At 56.2% G+C, this 18,929-nt stretch overlaps 1 protein-coding gene across 3 annotated transcripts in view; it reads right to left on the bottom strand.

Moving 5' to 3' along the window:
• Positions 1-655: 655 nt before the first annotated feature.
• LOC121443309 (unconventional myosin-VIIa-like) overlaps positions 656-18,929 on the bottom strand; it is a 54,288-nt gene continuing 36,014 nt past the window's right edge. For all 3 annotated transcript variants that reach the window (XM_041645134.1, XM_041645197.1, XM_041645052.1), the window contains 19 exons: positions 18,089-18,316; positions 16,723-16,893; positions 14,984-15,101; positions 14,234-14,360; positions 13,496-13,665; positions 12,650-12,840; positions 12,109-12,233; positions 11,594-11,751; positions 9,601-9,754; positions 7,299-7,454; positions 6,794-6,899; positions 6,095-6,208; positions 5,220-5,307; positions 4,987-5,093; positions 3,944-4,129; positions 3,454-3,570; positions 2,554-2,637; positions 1,652-1,771; positions 656-1,247 (listed from right to left, as the gene is read on the bottom strand). In XM_041645134.1, coding sequence (XP_041501068.1) covers positions 1,158-1,247; positions 1,652-1,771; positions 2,554-2,637; positions 3,454-3,570; positions 3,944-4,129; positions 4,987-5,093; positions 5,220-5,307; positions 6,095-6,208; positions 6,794-6,899; positions 7,299-7,454; positions 9,601-9,754; positions 11,594-11,751; positions 12,109-12,233; positions 12,650-12,840; positions 13,496-13,665; positions 14,234-14,360; positions 14,984-15,101; positions 16,723-16,893; positions 18,089-18,316 — 2,610 coding nt within the window. In that variant the 3' untranslated portion in view covers positions 656-1,157. The remainder of the gene's footprint in view (positions 1,248-1,651; positions 1,772-2,553; positions 2,638-3,453; positions 3,571-3,943; positions 4,130-4,986; positions 5,094-5,219; positions 5,308-6,094; positions 6,209-6,793; positions 6,900-7,298; positions 7,455-9,600; positions 9,755-11,593; positions 11,752-12,108; positions 12,234-12,649; positions 12,841-13,495; positions 13,666-14,233; positions 14,361-14,983; positions 15,102-16,722; positions 16,894-18,088; positions 18,317-18,929) is intronic.

The following is an 18,929-nucleotide window of genomic DNA, read 5'->3' as shown; positions in this document are numbered from 1 at the left end:
GTAGCAATAGTGAGCTGAGTTCCATGATGTGACCTTCCCCAGGGGTAGCAAGAGTGAGATGCGACCTTCCCCAGGGGTAGCAATAGTGAGCCGAGTTCCCTGATGTGACCTTTCACCCTTTCATTCTCACCCTGGTGGTCGGTGAAGCAGTGTAGATGTTGGAGGAGCAGTCGTACTGGTGGTGTTTGGGCACACAGACGTGTCTGGCCTGGCGCGCTTAATGTGATGTCTCAGGGAGACTAAGGGGTTCTCACTGTCACCTCTGTAGCTGCTGACTCCAGCCATTGCCCCGTCTGAAGCCTCTTCCCGGCCCAGATGTGCATAGTCCCCTCCAGACTTCACTGTCTCACTGGCGCAAGCATTTCACCGGAGGAAGTAGTAGTATTCTTGGGTGTGTCTCGATAAAACAAGGAGATTCTTCTGGCACAATGTGAGAGCCATTCTACCTCCATTGACCCTGGTTAAGAGCCAGGAAGAGATCCCTTCCCCAGACTCTATCCTCTACACACGCGCACACACACAAACACACACACACACAGCAGCTTGACCACGCAGGTGGAAGAAGTAGCTCTTGCGGTCACTCCCCTACAGGTCTGTATCCTGACCCCACATTTACTCCACAGCAAAGACCAACACAAGACCAGAGGCTAAGACACATGCTTTATGCCCTTAGGTGGTCAGGGAGATTTTCACAGGGACCCAGCATGCAGCTGTCACACAGAGAAGTGACCCTGGTAGAACCAGGAGCCTTTGTCCAGACCCAGGAGGTAGTCTAGGAGAACTTCCTGGAGCAGGTAACACTGAAGGAGTCTTCCAGGCAGGTCCCAGTGGTAGTGCTCACGGCAGGGGCCGTTGCCAAGGACCCTGAGGCCAGGCCCCAGGGTTTCAAAGTGGCAGTTCAGTGCACACAGGGTTAGGTTGTTCCCAGCTCCCAGCAGCACACAAAGTCACAGACCGCCTGATGGAGCGGGTCTGGATCAGGAGAGGTGTGCAGGGAACAGAGGGTTGTACACCAGGAGGCACTGCAGAGCAGGGTGAAGTGAGCCCAGGCACCAGAGGAGGGTGGGTGCAGGGAGGTTCTGACCTCCTGGCAGACGGGCTAGAGCCCAACAGATGCGGTCAGACGGCCAGGGCCGGGCCAGCACCTCCTCTGCTGTTCACCTGCTGCTCCTGGAGCTCCTCTGTTTGCTCATGGCTGTGAGCATCTGGCTGATGTAGGAAGTCAGAAGATCATCCATTTTGTAGCCCTGGAACCAGGGGTGAGAAAGTAAGCAAGGCCCACAGAGGAACATGCCAGCCCCTCACACACGTGACTCCCAGGATTCTCTGCAAGTCCTGTCCCCATCTACATGCTCGAGGGTGCCCCAGCCCTGTGGTCCCTGCAGTTCTGGAGGCCTCCCTCCAGGGGTGACTGCGGACCCTAACAGTCAAGCTGCATCTTGGAAGCCTGGGCTCATCTAGAAGGTCTCATCACTAATGGCTCTTCTGTTTGTACCTGGGCTGAAGGCCCACAGCCACCAGCTCAATCTCCCGATACTAAGACAGCACAGTTGAAGGAGGGATTGGTACCTCTACCCTGGACTGTGGACACTTTCCCCCAGATGAAGCTTCAAACAGACCCAACCCTGAGAGGCACAGGAAGTGCTCTCACCAGTGACGTCTCACAGAGCAGTTTGCTCCCGCGGACCAGGTTCCCAATGGTGATGTGGAAGTAGGTGTTGCCGCTGCTCCAGTTGGAGATCTTGGTGAAGGGGTGAGTAGTCAGAATATCCTGGGAGAGAGGGAGGCACATGGCTGCACAATGTGACCCCTGACTTCAGTGACCCCGCACATCCCTCCTCACAGAAGCCCTGAGCCCTCATAGGAGGAAAGAAACAAGAGGGAGGAGCCAGCTCTGTGTGGGGTTGCAAGGGAGCTTCCCCTCCCCACGCCTTGCCTTAGACACCCAAGGAAGCCCTAGAGGCTGTTGGGTGATTAGAGCCAAATATAGAAACTTAAGTGGCCTGAGAGCATTGGCAGCTGTTGGTTTGAGAGAGATAGCCTGGGTGAATTTAGGGAGAAACTGTGGCAGGGGAGAAAACAGAGAAGAGCCTGGGAAGGACACAGTGTACTTGAGGTGTGTAGAGCGGAAGCCCAGGAACGTCTGCGAAAGAATGATGAAGACAGAGCAGCCCCTGCAGCAAGGGGAAGGTGATGGTCATTAGTGATTTCACCAATATTCAGGAGCACAGCGTCTGGGGACGCAGTGGACTGGCCTTCCTGGCGCACAAGCGTAGGGTGCCACCAGTTACCAACCTGACCAGATGGGCAGAGTGTTTTGGAAAGAGGCGGCAGTCTGGCATGCAGTGACACTGGGAAACTGAGCATTAAACAGACTTTGCGGGATTGGGCAGCAAGGGTCTGACGGTAAAGTTGAAGGTTACAGTTCTGGTGGTGCAAATGAGTAAGCCAACGGAGCAGGCACAGGCAGCCTTTCAAGATGGACACACAGGGGCCCTGCTATGGGGACGGTGGCTGTCTGGGACTTCGGTTGGTCCTATCCAACCTGCTCACCTTGGTTCTGGGATCGATGAGGCTGACTCCGTACTTGTTGATGGCAATTAAGAGAATCTCAGGGAAGTTTGGTTCTGTAGTTTGCTGTCAGAGAAAACAGAGACACCATCAGATGGGGGTTCAGAGCAAGACCGGGATTCGGAGACAGGCGTGAAGCCAGCCTAGCCAGGACAAAATCAACCTGGTCTGCTGCCTACGTTGAGCCAGAGGTACAGAAGCCCTGCCGGCCCTGCTGTGGCCTCCTGGTTTCCCCCTCTGCCCGCAGCCTCGTGGGTCCCCAGCAGAGGTTCCATCCTTTCCCTCTTGCTTCTCTAGGGGGTTTGCTACGTCTTCTCTCAATCCAAAGGTTTCCCAGTGGCCAAAGCCGACATAGGGTGCTCTTGTTCCGGTCCCAAACCTCCAGGGCTTTATTAACCCCTGAGGAGACCCTGACCCTCACCTGTTTGCCACCCTGCTTCTCACTACCTCAGTCACACTTGACCTTCTTCACTTCCTGCCCGGACGGGAGCGCTCAGGCTTGTGGGCTCTGTCTACGCAGGGCCCTCGGCAGAGGATTTCCTGGAAAGCCCAACATCACCTGCTCCAGGAAGCCACCCTAGACTACCTCCTTGCCCCAGGCACAGCCTCCTCCTCACCAGGGCACAGCCTCCTGATCTGCTACCTCACGAGGACCCACTATTACAGTACAAGCCACCCTCCATCACTCTGGCCTACACGTATGACCATCTCCCTCGGCAGGCCAAGCTTCTGGTCCCTCTTAGTGCGTCAAAGTTAAGGCAGCTCCTCCTCTGTCGCCAGCCTAAGTTCAAGGCCATCACCGCCACCTTCATGCCAGTCTCTGCCGTCTCACCCCACCCTTTGCCACCCTGCCTGCCCTCTGAAGATCTCCCAGAGACATACCTTCACCTCGAAGAAGGCTGAGCCGAAGGTGGGCCACTTGAAGATGAGCTTCAGGAAAGCCAGCTTGGCCTCCTCTTTGGACTTCCCTGCGTGCTTGTTGAAGTAGGCAACGATGGACTGTGGGGACATGGATCAGGGCGAGTGACTCACCACTCTCGGCTCTACTCCTGCCTGTCCACACCAACAGACCCAGGCAGGGGACAGACAGTGCTGCCGACTACCACGGTCCCCACTTACCCCAGCCAACTGCCTTCTGACCACCCCAACCCATGCAGAAAAGTAAATTCAGGTCTCCTAGACAACCAGGATGGGACAAACTAATGTCATAGGGTCACTAAATCCTTCGGGTGGAGATTAGAGAGTGAAGCAGATAGAGATGGACTAAAGGGTGCCCTCGTCACACAGGAGAGGCATTCCCCTTAGCTGCTGGCCAGTGTCTGCTGCCCCAACTCCTGGGGCGCCCCCATTCCCACTGCGCCTCCGTGTTTACCCGCTTCCAGTCATCCGGTGAGACCTGCCGGATGAGGTCCTGGGGTACCAGCTCCCTTAGCAACTTGGGGATGCTAGGGAAGTAGGACTTGTCCTCCTCAAACTTGACCCTGTAGATGAGGGCACCCAGCTGCAGCACCTCCTCCCGAGTGCACTTGTGGTAGCCTCGGAGATACTTGGGCAACTCCTGCCAGAAACAGAGCAGATGGTAGCACGGGCAAACTGGAAGAGGGGCTCCTGTAGTCCCCCTACATTTGGGTCCAGCACTTCCTCAGCTCGTCCTGCTTCCTCGAGGGAGATGCACGGGACGGGAAAGGTGTGGTACAGTCCTAGCACCTGGAAGAGCCAGGCTGGAGCATTGTCCACTGCCCTTCTACAGCCAGTGAGGCGGACTGGTGGATGAGCCCGAGGCAATTCCACATCCCTCCCCTCCTGAACTAGGTACCCCAGGCTTGAATGAGGGCAGGCCCTGCTCCCGGGCACCAAAGCAGCTTCTCAGGAATCCCAGTTTCTTCCTCACTCAAGGCTAAGCAAGCTGCAGCCTAGGATAGAGCACTGAGCAACAGTCATGAAGCCTGGGAGCCCAGTCCCCCCAGCTGTGCGACCTGAATCACTTGAACTCTCTGTGTCTGTTTGCTCCTCCAACGTAGGAAGATGCCGATTGCAAGTGGTTAAATGGAAGGACAGAGGGAATCAAAAGCAGACATGGCAGGCTCTGCCTGTGAGCTTCCCCAGGTTTCCTGTCTGACAGAACCAGAGGGCTTGGATGGACTCAGCCACACCAGCAAACACCTGCGTCCAGAGGACTTGGAGCAAGGAGCAGCCTGAGCTAGCAAGGACAAGGACCTCAGAAGAAGAATCAGTCAAGCCTCCAGGACCGGGAGGTGACGAGACAAGGGTCTGAGTTCCTACAACTGTCTGGAGACTCAGCCGTCTCCACAGGAGGCTACCAGCCATGTTGGCCAAAAGTAGCATTCTCTGGCCTCACCGTGAAGCCACCAGGTGGGTGGCCCGAGAAGCAGAGGCAGCAGAGGTGCAGCTCACCTGGTAATAGTGGAAGATGGAGTCGGCCATGGGGTCCTTGCCCGGCACTGTGGTGGTCCACAGCTTCTTCATGAAGAACACCTGGTAGGTGAGCGAGGGCACGATTCCTGTGGCCCGGGACAGCTGGTCACACGGAGGCTCCGCAGAGAAGGTTCCCTGACTCTGCCAGCCTGGCTCGGAGCCAGCGTGTCCCTGTCTCCATGCCTCTAGCAAGCCAGAGCCCAGCCCCTTACCATCCTTGATGGGTCGTGCTTTCTTTATCCAGTCTGTCAGGTGTCGGACGAAGTCAAAGAAGAAGTCATTGTCGGGGACACTGATGACCTAGGGAGGTAACCATCGCAGCCCATTTGCCTCAGTTCTGATTGGCCCACCATCATTCCTGTCACCTGCTTCTATGGAAAGACTCCACCCCCAGCCAGAGGGGTTCCCCGTGCCAGCCCCGCCCACACCACCTGTGTCAGCATCTCTGGAACACCGGCCTCCTGCTTGGAATGGCTTCATCCCACCCAGTGCCTGGCACGCTAAAAACTGCGCAGGCCCAAGGCAACATGGCCGAGAACGAGATCTAGTCTCAGCCTCAAGTGTCTCTGGCATCTGTGTCCAGCTCCACCCACAGGCTCTGACCCAGATACTCTGGACCAGTGACCGGCACAAAGTGAGACAGAGTACACACAGAGCTGTCAGTGGTCAGTAGGAGGGACCATCCAGTTCTCCCCTAGGATGCTCCAGGAAGCCTTCCTTTGAGCGGGCATGACAGCTGACTTGGGAGACCTTTAGGGAAGGCACACCAGAATCTGGGTCCTGCTTTGCAGTCTTGGATAAGTTACCTAACCTCTCTTATGCAGCAGTAATAAGCATTCTTATTTCAAGGGTGAATTTGCTGAGGGTACCAAGTCAGTGAGCCCTGTGAATCCAGAGCACAGGGCACCTGGGCACGTGACCCTCAGAAGCGTTTTGCAGTGCCTCAGAGGGCAGGGCTTGAGGGGCAGCTGGGCCAGAAGGAGGTAGACAGCCAGATACTCCACGCAGGTATCTCCCTCCTTTCCTCCATGCCCTGTAGTTTCCCAGCCCCCTCCCCCGCAAGTCTTCAAAAGTCAGGCGGACCCACCTTGTCTGCGATCTTGACAAACAGGCTGAATCCCTCGGAAGACTTGAGGAGCAGCCGGCTGGCGATGTTCTGGCAAAAGTCCTTGGCCTTGGTGCTGGATTCCACCTCAAAAGCCTAGGGGTAGCACCTACTTGACTTCTGCAGGGCCCTTCCCCATCTCTGCTCTCCTCCTACCCAAGTTCCTCCAAGACCCCTGCCCTATCAGGTTGTCTTGTTGGATCCAGAGCTGCCTTTGAAGAAAGTAAAAAGCCACTCCCACCTGGACCTTCCCAAATCTCTGGCTGTCCCAACAGGACAAGACCAGGCCTGGACAGTGAGAACAAAGGCGGGGTCTCACAGGCAATTTGGGGGGAAGCAACCAAGGGAGTGGACAGGGAAAAGCAGCCAGACTGAGCAGGGGTGGAGTACAGGGGGGCAGGATGCCGGGAAAGTTTTTAGTCTCCAGGATCCCACTTAAGATGTCGCACTCATGACAGAAAGCCTGACTGCGGGGGGGTGGGGGGGTAGGCAGAGGGGTGTCTGTCTATCTGTACTCTTCTGATCAAGTCTGGCTCTACCCAAGGGCCAGAGAATGAGGCGTCAGGACAGAAGACTCCCACATCATCAGGGTGCTGGGTGGTGTTAGAGACTCCCCTGTGCAGCCTGAGGGAGCTTGGCTCCGTTTCTGGGGGGGTTGGACCCCCACGTGGGGCCCCTCACCTCGTCAGTGTCATCAGGGAAGTAGACCTTGTGGAAAATCTGGGTTGTCTTGTGCTGGATGGCCTCCACCTCCACCAGATGTGGAGGGTACTTCCGGGACCCATTCCTGAAATGCAGAGAGAGGGGAAGGTGATCCTCTAGGGAGCAGAGGAAACAAGAGACTGCCCCAGCCTGATCCCCATCTATACGCCCAATGGTGGGCTCAGTTATATGACCTCCCTGAGCCTTGAGTTCCCGTCCCAGTAGGTGGGATGCTGGCTGGAGGAGGGGGTGGAACCAGGGCAAAGGGTGTGAGTGAGCTCAGCGAGTCCACTGTGGGCTCCAGGGGCCGCCTTCCCTGTCTCCCAGAAGGTTTAGTCTCTCCAGGAGCAGCCGGACTCCCCAGTTGTGGCTGGCAAGGGCTGCAGCTTCTGCCACTGTAAGGCCCCACACTGGGTGCTCTTGCCCTCACCCCAGGGGGTTTGTCCTACAGCTGGGTGTGCCCCCCCCCCCCAGGCTCCTGTACCTCAGTGCTTTCTGCAGCCGCTGCAGGCAGTCGATGGCAAGTGGGCAGTGCTTGCGGGATTGCAGGAAACGCTGCACGTGGGGCAGGAGGATGTTGCTGGGGGGGAAGAGGCCCGTGCACAGCCATAGCAGCTCCCAGCCCCGCTCTTCACTGTACCTGTGGGAGGAGGACCAGAGGGAATCACAGGAACCCTGCACCCTGGAGCTACACCTCTGTCCAAGAACTGAACAGACACATGCATGACAGCCAGAACCAAGCAGTGCTATTCATTGCAGCCATGCACCCAGGCTAGGCCATGCAGTCACCTGTCCACGGGAAACAAGAATGAATGCCCGTAGCTGCTCAGCACTCTGTCTGGGTCAGCTGAGATTTTATCCTCAAAGTCACACACTCCCAGAGATGTCGAATTTAGTGCACCATATATGCCGGCTGGCTTGTCTACACCGTTAAGCCAGATCCCCTATACCCTCAGGCGCCCCTTGGTTCTCTGGCCTGATGGAGCAAGAAGGCTTAGAGGAAGGGGTACAAAGCGGTGTTAACGTAGACTTTGAAGAGCAAGACCAATCCAGACACACAGATGAGAGGTGACCCTGCGCAGGGCATGGCCTGGCGGTGTGAAGAGATCTGATGGGTTTGCTTCCAGGGTGTAGCTTACAAACAAGGCGGAGCGCAAAGCACACCATTCTGATACAGGCGGATATGCCAGGAACTAGGCTGTCACGACCTCGGGGCAGGCTGGACTTAGGTCAAGGACTCTGCTGCCTCTGAGGGGGAGCAAGGCAGTCTCTCAGAAAGTAGATCACACCAAGCCCCAGCTGCGATCTGTCTCTGTGTGTCCTAGCCTCATTGCAGAAGATTTAATGTGCAGGCCAGACCATCTAGAGACAGATCCTAGTGACACACAGCGTTTTACACGGACAGCAAGGCCCATAAAGAAACAGCATACAGAAATACAGAACTCGGCTCTCAACAGAATGACGAGGTGCCCAGCTGACCGTCCAATGGGAGCCAGACACAAGTGTCTCACAGGGGAGGGCCATGACTTTCCTTTTAACTACTTTAAAAAGTTTCCCCTGTCTCCCAGCTGGGAGTCCTTTGGGAACTCAGCCACCATCACCTAGAAGTTTGTTTCTGTGAACCTTCCCTTTGCTTATTCTGTCTTGGTAAATTCTTTTATCCACCTGCATCACTGGCTTCCTGATGCCACCTTACACGGCCTATATGGGGGCGGGAGGGAAGGGGAGAAGGCTCTGCCCCTCTCACCCCAACTCCCCCCGCCTCTCTCTCCAGATCCTTTCTCTTCCCCCAGATGCATTTTCTCCCTCACCATCATTCAGCAACTCCATACACGGAACTCAGAGCAACTAAAGCCACCTCCTCTGCCTCAGAGAGCATCTTTTTCCTTCACAGAGTAGCCAACAGGGACCTCCACATCACCTTGGTAAACATCCCCGCTGTCCCAATTACCATCTAACCTGGGGCCATTGACTCAAAGTCCTTTACCTTCCTTACGGAAACCAAAGGGTCCACTGTGGCTCTGACCTAGCCTGGCAAACATTTATCACCCTAACAACCGCTTGCTGTGAGTTACCTGCCTTAGCATTGCCTGGCTGGGCTGATGAGGCCCAGGTGGGCTGCTGTGTAGTTCTTTCAATGAACTTCAGGTAACCCTAGAAGCAGCAGGGATCCAAATGACTATCATTATAGGTAGGGAGCAACCTATCCTGCCCCGAACACCCTCCATCTCAAATCCTCACAGTCTTAATGGCAAGCCCCAGTCTTCCCTGCTGCTCTATTTCCTTCCTAGCTATGGGTTTCGTGTTTAAACTCTACACCCATCTAAGACTTTTTGAGACCCTTATCCTAAAAGTCCCTTGTCCGGTTACATCCCTAAAGACCGTCCCTATAATCTCTATGACAGTCTCATAGCCCAACAAGTTCCCCACACAGTCTAGGATGTCTCACCCCTGGGCACTACCGGCCACCTCTGTCACAATAGCACTTACGGACTCTAAAAGGAAAATCCCAGTAGCCTTAAAAGCCTGATGTGCGAAAAAGGCTTGTAAGCTCTCATTGATGTAACGCTCCTCTCTTGGCATTTAAAAAGTCAGGTGGGTTCTACAGAATGGTCCCCAGTCTTACCTAGGAATGGAGCCAGATATGAGGCTGTGGTCCCCATCCTTACACACCCTTGAGACAGACAGCCTGCAGCCCTCCTGGGCCCCAGGCCAGGCTGATGAGGACAGCTTACCGCAGACGGGGCCTCAACTGCCTCAGGAACTCCCTGCCCACGTCGGCTTACCTGATGTGGTTGTCAGTCAGCTGCTTCAGGATCTGCACGTAGGCCTCATCTTTGAGGGGTTCAGCCTTCAGTGCCCCCTCAAAGATCTGGTCAGTGAGTTCATTGACAGAACGCATCCTCTTGGAGGGGTAGTCACCCATGTACTTGAGTACAGGTGGGGGCCGTTAAGGAAGTTCTTGCGACTGAAGGGCAAGTAGGGGACCTGGAACTCAAGTCTGAGTCACATAGTGGATGCGGCCTGCTCACCACACCCCTTCCCTTCCCCTTCATAGTCACCCTTCCTCAAGCCCTGACCCTACATCCAAGTGTTCAAGGCTCCAGAAAATGTGGTCCAGTCACCAATCTAGCCATACCTCCCCCTGCCCAGAAGCTCCCCTGTTCATGGAACACAGACTAATTTGGGTCTCTCTCTCTGTCCTCTTTCTTTGTGTGTCTCTGTGTATGTGCCTGTGTGTATGTCTTTGTGTTTGTCTCTGTGTGTCTGCGTGTGAGTGTGTGTATGTCTGTGTGTGTGTGTCTGTGTTTGTTTCTGTGTGTCTGCGTGTGAGTGTGTGTATGTCTGTGTCTGAGGATGTGTGTGTGTCTGTGTGTGTGTTGCTGGGGATTGACCTTGGCCCACTATGCGAGCGCTACACCACCTGGTTATACCTCCAGCAGCCATAGCTTCAGCAGGGCCTGGGAGTCTTTCCTCAGCAGACATCCACCCTTCATATATGCTGAATTATTTTGTACCCTTGAAACAGCCCTGCTAATTTGCCTCAGGACCTTGGTGTATGCCACCTGCCTGAGGAAAACCTCCCTATAGACTGGGTCACTTCCTGGGCCAGTACCATGACCGTGGATCCTTATGAGGCAGGGGGCTGGCTCTGGCCACAGCTTTGTGTCTGTGCCCAGTCTAGGACAAAAGGCTCATATTTTAACAGAATGACATGACCAGAGGTGGTGACGGATGAGGCCATCCCTCGCATAGTGTGAGGTGCCAGGGACTCAGTCAGGGTCTTCCACCTGTCCCCAGGACCCAGCCTACTCTGGAGAATCTTCCACCTGTCCCCAGGACCCAGCCTACTCTGGAGAATCTTCCACCTGTCCCCAGGACCCAGCCTACTCTGGAGAATCTTCCACCTGTCCCCAGGACCCAGCCTACTCTGGAGAATCTTCCACCTGTCCCCAGGACCCAGCCTACTCTGGAGAATCTTCCACCTGTCCCCAGGACCCAGCCTACTCTGGAGAATCTTCCACCTGTCCCCAGGACCCAGCCTACTCTGGAGAATCTTCCACCTGTCCCCAGGACCCAGCCTACTCTGGAGAATCTTCCACCTGTCCCCAGGACCCAGCCTACTCTGGAGAATCTTCCACCTGTCCCCAGGACCCAGCCTACTCTGGAGAATCTTCCACCTGTCCCCAGGACCCAGCCTACTCTGGAGAATCTTCCACCTGTCCCCAGGACCCAGCCTACTCTGGAGAATCTTCCACCTGTCCCCAGGACCCAGCCTACTCTGGAGAATCTTCCACCTGTCCCCAGGACCCAGCCTACTCTGGAGAATCTTCCACCTGTCCCCAGGACCCAGCCTACTCTGGAGAATCTTCCACCTGTCCCCAGGACCCAGCCTACTCTGGAGAATCTTCCACCTGTCCCCAGGACCCAGCCTACTCTGGAGAATCTTCCACCTGTCCCCAGGACCCAGCCTACTCTGGAGAATCTTCCACCTGTCCCCAGGACCCAGCCTACTCTGGAGAATCTTCCACCTGTCCCCAGGACCCAGCCTACTCTGGAGAATCTTCCACCTGTCCCCAGGACCCAGCCTACTCTGGAGAATCTTCCACCTGTCCCCAGGACCCAGCCTACTCTGGAGAATCTTCCACCTGTCCCCAGGACCCAGCCTACTCTGGAGAATCTTCCACCTGTCCCCAGGACCCAGCCTACTCTGGAGAGAAGTTTTGCTCTGCTTTTCTGGGTACCCTCCCCGCACCCCCCCCCTGTGGCGGAGGATATCTATGAAGGCCATGCAGGCTTCCTGGGATAGCTCCTCGCTGCCCAGGATCTTCTTGAGCAGGGCCTGCTTGAGCGGCTCTCGCGTGTGACTCCACAGCCGGTCCTTACCGCGGGCCTTGGACACCATGACCCGACTCAGCGTGTGCTTGGGTGGGGGTCTGTCAGGTGCAGAGATGGTCAGACCCACCCCACCACGGGAAGCTGGATAGAGAGTTCCCACTGGCTCTTCCCCCTTCCCACGCCACCTCCCTGGGAGCCTCTGCACTGCTCCCAGACATCCCCAGTCAGAGCTGAGCACCCAAACCCACCGCATCCATCTTCCTGCCCAGCCCCCTCTCCCGGGCAGGGGACCTGCTCGGGTGGCACAGGCACCACCTAGAGGAAGGATGAGACCCCACGAGGGGACTCATTCTGGACGACAGAATCTGTCTCTGCTGCCCCGACCTGGCCCTGCTCTCAGGTGGGGGCATCTCAAAGTAGGCCCTTCTTGTCCTAGACCTGGCACCCAGAATCACCTGAAGTAATCGTAGGAGAACTCCTCCAGTGTGTAGGGCTTGGTGCGCACCTCTGGCTCTGCGGAGCGCAGCTGCAAGAGCCGGACCATATCCTGCCTCTGGTCTGGGGTCATGGTGACCAGGGCCTAGGAGCCAAGGGACAGAGAGTACCTGTCAGTTGTTCCGCGAGGACCACTGGGATGTGGCAAAGCCGGAGCTTCCAGGATGGGGCGGAGGGACTTGGTCTCCACGGGGGTAGACACCAAGCCTTCCTCCCCATGCCTACAGTTCTTGTGCCGCAGGCAGGCTGCACAGAAGCTGCTCGGAGAGCCGTGCTGAATCCCTGACCTGCGGTCCAGGAAAGGACCCTCACCCAGCCGTGGCTCCATTTCCCTTCAGACATTGTGACAACCATCCCCCATCCCTACCCCTAGGCCCCTCCTCAACTGACAAAAGTTTGGAAGAGACCCGTACATTAAGTCTGTCCATCTACACAGAAGATGCAGATTGTTACATTCCAATCACCAGGTGTGAGAAGGAGAGAAAGGGAGGGACCACATACCACAATCTCCCGTGGCGGCAGGGTGACAGTGGGCATGACGTATACACAGTCAGTGGGGAAGTCCCCACGCTGCTTGGTCCTCTCGTTGATGCCGTTGGCCCAGCCCGAGTTCATGACCTGCTCTCCCGTATCATGGTCGAGGATGATGAGGTCGCCCTTGGCAAAGCCGAGGAAGCCGGACTCCTCGCCGGCTTGGAAGCAGGGTGAGCGGGTCCGCATAGGGGCAGAAAATGGGGCTCGGTTGGAACATCTTCATGTGGGCTGGTGATATAACCGGCCGCTCCTCACAGAAGCACTGAGGCTCTATCCTTTCTGCATTCGGCAAACCCCACCCCCAGATTAAGCCACCAGCGAGCGAGCATGGGTCACCCTCCTCCTCAAAGCCTATCTCCTTCCTCCTCACTCCTGGCCTTTCTCCCTCCCTTCCCCTTTTCAATCAGGCCAATGAAATTGCAGTTTTGGATACACAGGCTTTCTTCTGCCTCTCCTCACTTATGACCAGGCTGAGTGGAGAATCTGACCTCCAAGTTCCCACAATCCTCTGGGCTTCCATTATCACTGTGTGATCACCACCATTTCCTACTTCCCTCCACACTGCCCAGAAGGGGTGCCATTGTCTCAGCAGGTAGGGAGGCTGCCGTATAACTTGGAGCCAGTGGTAGGAGGCAAGTTATAGTCCCAGAAGGATGGGAGCGTTCCACGGACTGTGTGGACAGGTAGTTCTGCCCTGGGCCCATGTCTAGACAAGGTAATACTAAGGCGCCAGCCACCCTGCTGGATGGCGGGGGTCGGGCCAGTTCTATGTCTGCCTGCCTCCTCTGAGCACCCGCGTCAGCGGTCACTCACCAGGGTTGGGGTTGTCTTGTAATGCCACCACATACTTGGACCTCTTCCGCAGCCCCTCCAGAAAGGTGACCACCAGGTCACGGATGTCCTCGGCATTGGTAGACGTGAAGGTGTACTCGTCCCCTTTGATGGTGGCCAGCGTAAAGCTGGGGGCCATCATTTTCGCTCCCCTACAGGACCAACACGAAGAACAGGGTCCAGCCGGGGTCAGCCCTGCCCAGCCTGGGTGACAAGTAGCACAGCCCAGGTCAGAGCAGCCCAGTGAGAGCGAGATGCGGCACTCCCTGAAGGGGACCAAGGCCAGCCTGTCAGATGGCCCAGACACCCACGGGGAGGTAAGGGTCATCTCAGACATGTCCCTTCTGAGGCAGACACACCATGGCTACAGCCAGGTCTGGCTCGAATGTAGCCCACTCTAGCCCAGTGCCTTCCTCATTGCCCATCTATGTCCTTACTCCCCCTTTAAGGCTTAGCCTGGATGCCTTTTCCATCAGGAAGCCCTCGCCCCTCCCCCCGCCATCCTCATCATATCTGAGCTGCGTTCCTCCTGGCCCGAGACAGATGCCCTGGGCTGCACTGCACTGTGGAAAGTAGCTATTCCAGGACCACCCCACCCCACCCCGCCCCCGGTGCTTCTCAGCTGACAAAGAGCTCCCCGTGGATAACACTGATTGCATCCCCAGTCCCAGGCGCTGTGCCCTCTCTCCCATCCCTTGGTGCCCTGGTGGCCATCCCCACCTACTGCTGGATACAGCCATGATCTCTGGGAAGGACAGCTCCAGAAGCACCTGCTCCTGCTCGTCCACGAAGTAGACGCCTGTCCAGTTCACAGCCACGATGACGTCACTCTTGGGGAGGGGAGGGCCTGGGACAGTGACAGAGGCTCTGGAAGAGGAGCCTCCCTGATCTGGGGCCCCGCTCCTCCCTAAGCCTCATAACTACAAGTATGCGTCTTTGGCAGGAGAGTACTGATTCCTGGCTTATAAATAGGGGGAGTGAGGCTAGCCTCTGGTCCCTGCCCTGCGCCAAGGGCAGACAACTGAACCCCAGGGTTGCTGGTGGCCCTGACACCTGGCAATTCTGGGAAGCCGAGAATCAGCTCAGGGCTGACCCGGAGCGCATGTCCAGTGATGACCGCAAAGGCAAGCAGAGGTGATGGGACCATGTGGGCCGGCACCAGCCAGTTGCTTCCCCTCAGCAGCAACCACCTACCCTCTGTCGGAAACAGCCAATAGAACAGCACTTCTCTAACCTGGCTACCCTCTTCTATGCAGAGTGGGGGCTTCAACCCCATGGGCCATGAGCCCCACCTGCTGGTCATCATTGACTGCTTGTCCCCATAGCCCCTCAGCAGTAGGACCCGAGAAGACCACGCACTTATGACTGCTTGTCCCCATAGCCCCTCAGCAGTAGGACCCGAGAAGACCACGCACTTACGGACAGATAACCACCCTCCCTCTGCATGATGGCTGAAAGATGGGCAGATACCTGAGAATTTGTAGGCTTCATAAAACCTGGAGAAGAGCAAAGGCCACTTGAAGCGGGCATAATTGACCACATCCTCTTTGACCTTCTGGGCATCCGTTCTTCTCTGGGTATAAATTCCCTGTGGAAGATGGAGTGGAATAAAGACCACAGCAATAGCCAGGCTCTAGAAACCAGCTTAGGGGCTTCTGCTCCCATCAGCCCACGGGCAGCCCCGCACTGGGGCTCTGGCAGGTCTGTGTCTGTGCAGGTCCCAGGCAGAAAGGGAATACATATCTGCCACCCTCAGGGAGTTCCCAGTGAGACCCTGGGAGGCCAGGGCCAGGTTCAGTGGGAGGGACATGCTGTGTGGGGAGGCATGCGAGCAGAGAGAGGATGTGGCATCGTGGCTGGGTCCTAAGAGTGGGCTTCTCCAAGGCTAGATAGGCAAGCGACAGAGTGAGCAGGGTCAGTGAGTAGGAGAGGGATGGGCCTAGAGGTCAGGCCCAGCAAGAGCTGCTGCAATGCTCCTGCCCAGGAGCAAGGCATCAACGTTCTGTTGCCTGGGAAGGACCCCATGATCCTGGAGTAGTCTCGAGGCATCAAAACAAACTCATGGCCTGGACAATACATAGACCCAGCCCCAGATAAAAATGCTCATGCCGACCACAGAGAGGGCCAATGTGATCCCAGGCCAGGGACAAGGGACAGTTAAGCAGTAGCTGAGGGGTTGATGTGACCGACTTGATCTCAGTGTCCAGAAAATAACCATGTGTATGTGTGTGGAGAAAAGGCTATGAAGCAGAAGGTGGGTAGCCACCAGCGAGACCAGGGGACATGAACATGGCACACATGCATGCCTTGCTGGAAGTAAATACTTGGGTAGTCAGGGAGGCAGAGAGCTGGGAGCTAACACTGTCTGGGCAGGAAAGCAGACAGGCTTCAGTAACTTGCCAGGGGAGCAAGAAGAGATGGCCAATGAGATGGAGTGTTTCCCTTTGGGAGATGGAGAAGTGCAGGAGGGAGACAAGGGAGGGCCAGGCCTGGAGGAAATCCTTGGATGGGCATTCAGGACTGGGTGGGCCTACAGGGAGCTGAGCAGATGAAGGGAGAGGGTGGGTGGAAGGAACCGAAGGACACCGGGGTGAAGGAAAAGCTTATCTGAGGGTATGAGAGACTGTATCCATGGGGACCTCCAATAACATAGGCTAGGCCTACTCTGCTCGAATAATGCGGTGCCTTGGAGGAGAGAGGCACTCAGATGCATCAGCACAGCCCAGTTATTGCTTCTGCTCCACGCGGCCCCTTAGCTCCAGCGGGAACTTCCCATATTAGGTCATGACCTGGGACTTCCAGCAAGGAGTATGGCAGGAGCCTGTTCCCAGGGTTCCCAAGCAGGAAGGTACTGTAGTTTTGAGGGGAAAGGGGGGGACAGTTCCTAGACAACCCCCATTTTCAGTCCCACGTGGTCACTCAGAAAGCACTGCATTGTGAGCAACTGGAGAGGTCACCGTCAGAACCCAAGACCCTGAGGCTCTCTCAAGAGGCCGCAGGACCAACTTTGAGCCTTCTGTGTCCCAGGTACCCAGCCCAGAGGAAGTGACAGAGGACATTCATGAATGATGTCTGTGATGGTAGTGGGGCGGGGAGAGGGTAAGAGGCCCTAGCCCATAGCAACCTGCCAGGCAGAAGACATTAGATACCAACTGTAAAGGCTTGGATGCTCAGCGCTACCCTTCCTCCGAGCCCCTCCCTCTTCCTACCTTCTTGTGGGCAGCAATGGCCAGCTGTGCCCACTTCTCGAGAGTCTTCAGGGACGTGATCTCACGGTCAGGGATATAAGTGGGTACCAGGCTCAGCAGACGCTCCAGAATCATCTCAGAACCGTAGTCCACAAAGTACTGCTGGGAGGCCAGCTCAGCCAGGTCATCCTCCTAAGGAGGGGGTCTCCGTCAGACCGCTAGGGATGCCCTTCCCAGCCATGCCCCCTCTAGCTTGGGACCCCTGACCCTCAGGACCCTGTGTTCTCCCTGTCTCAATGTCATGTTTCTCTGCACAGGGCAACTATGGGATCCCTAAGCCCACAGCCATACTCTCGCCCCATCCTGGTCCCCTTGGCACCAGCACAGAGCTGGCTGGCTTCTGTCCAGGGGCACATAAACCGAGCAAAAGAGAACAGACAGCCTGTTGGTGAGACAGTTGGATGCTACAGCTCAACCCTGCAAAGACACTCGGGCTGAAAGTCTAGAAGAAAAGAGATGCCCGTCTTGGGGAGCAGGACCCCGGAGATGGTCTGATGGGGGACACACCACTGTCACCATCTCCATCACCGTCACTATCTCCCTGGGAAGACTCAGCGTGGTAACAACATGGCTCGACTTTAGAGAGCAAGGTGAGAATCTGTATGGGTGTGGCCCTTCTCTGCCTAGGTTGGTGCCCAGCAGCTGGGTAGTACTTCCTTGTGGCTCCTGGGGTTTCTGTATAGGAGCAGGGGTGATAGAGGAGGCTCTCAGGGGCCTTGTAGGCAACTTCTATTTCCCAATGAGTGGAAAATTTAGCAGCCAGTGAGGTGGCTTTAAGAATACTCTGGATATTAACTCATCAGTGGGCACACCATCACACCCCTGCCACCAACACCAATAAAACACCATCACCAGAGTCAGCACTACTGTCATCACCAATAACAAGCTCTCTCAACATCAACACTATATATCCATCTTCATCCTGCCGCCTCCAACAGAGCCACAGGTACCGGCAGCGCCACCATTAGCTTCAAAACCAAGACTCCATTCTGCCCCAAGGAGCTAAACTGATACACACCTGCAAACCTCAGTCTACAGGACTGGACCTTGTCCCTCAGAGCAGCTCCTGGACTAAGGACCACATGGCTAGTTTGTCCATCAGTGAGTACAAGTGTCACTACATGCGCTGCGGACTGCATGGAATCAGGACAGCCTTCTAGATACCCGCTCCACAGAGCTCACGTGAGATCAAAGGAACCCGGGAAATGCCCAGCTGCCATCAGACCATTCTTGGCACCGATGGAGAGTTAGCCCTTAGCTAATAGCGCACAGATGGCCGTGGTTTTCTGTGGCTCATGCTCACACCCCCCACCCCCCTCCCGCTCACCTTCTCACACCGGTACTCCCCAAACTTGACTCCTCGCACCACCTGCTGGTAGATGAGATTGGTGGCCACGTTGTCCTCCGAGGGGTTGTGCCAGGGTGTGAAGACCTCTTTCCTAAAGAAGAGCCTCCACGGTGCGTTACGCTCCTGTGCTCCCTGCTCCTTGGCATACTGCTCACACTGGGAGATCGCATCCATGACGTGGTCACTGCTGCTGCCCAGGGAGGACACCTGAGAGCCATGAGAGAAGGCACAGGGGAGAGGATAGGCAACAGGTGGGCACGGGATCAGAGACTTCAAAGGTCCATCCTCCGTGTGAACTGCATGAGGAGGTAGGGATGTGCCCTAGGTCCCCTGGGAGGCTGACCCCAGGTACATGTCATTAGCTGGCATGTGGCATACACAGTGACTGCCGTTCAAGGCTCAGTATCAAGACGGTGTATGTGGGAGTCCTTTTTTCCCCCTCTCAGAGCAAAGGATGCTGTCAAGCAAACCATCACTGGAGGAGCTGATTGGTGAGGAAAAACTCCAGGCAAACTAAGCCCAAGCACAAGGTCCTGTCCCTGGGTATGCCCAGTGACAGAGGAGACTCCAAAGCCCCAGGCTTAGCTCAGTAGAAAAGACTATGCACCCAAGCTGGAGGAACTCACACAGCCAGGAAAATGTGGAGAGAAAGGACCAGTGGCTGAGAAGACCCTGCACACATCTCAGCCTTGGGAGTGCAGTGACTGCTCTCCAATCCCTCTTTCTCCTCCCCCTGGACACCTGTGGTTGGAGTGAGCCCTGGACCTATGGCCACAGGGTACCCAGAAGCCCAAGAGCTTTACGCCCATAAATCCCAGTA

The sequence above is a fragment of the Microtus oregoni genome, unplaced genomic scaffold (genome assembly GCF_018167655.1).
Source record: "Microtus oregoni isolate MIOR12 unplaced genomic scaffold, Mior012 000000F_ref0000247, whole genome shotgun sequence".
NCBI classification, from domain to species: Eukaryota; Metazoa; Chordata; class Mammalia; order Rodentia; family Cricetidae; genus Microtus; species Microtus oregoni.
The sequence above is the reverse complement of the archived record's forward strand: the minus strand, read 5'-3'. Positions and strand labels throughout refer to the sequence as shown.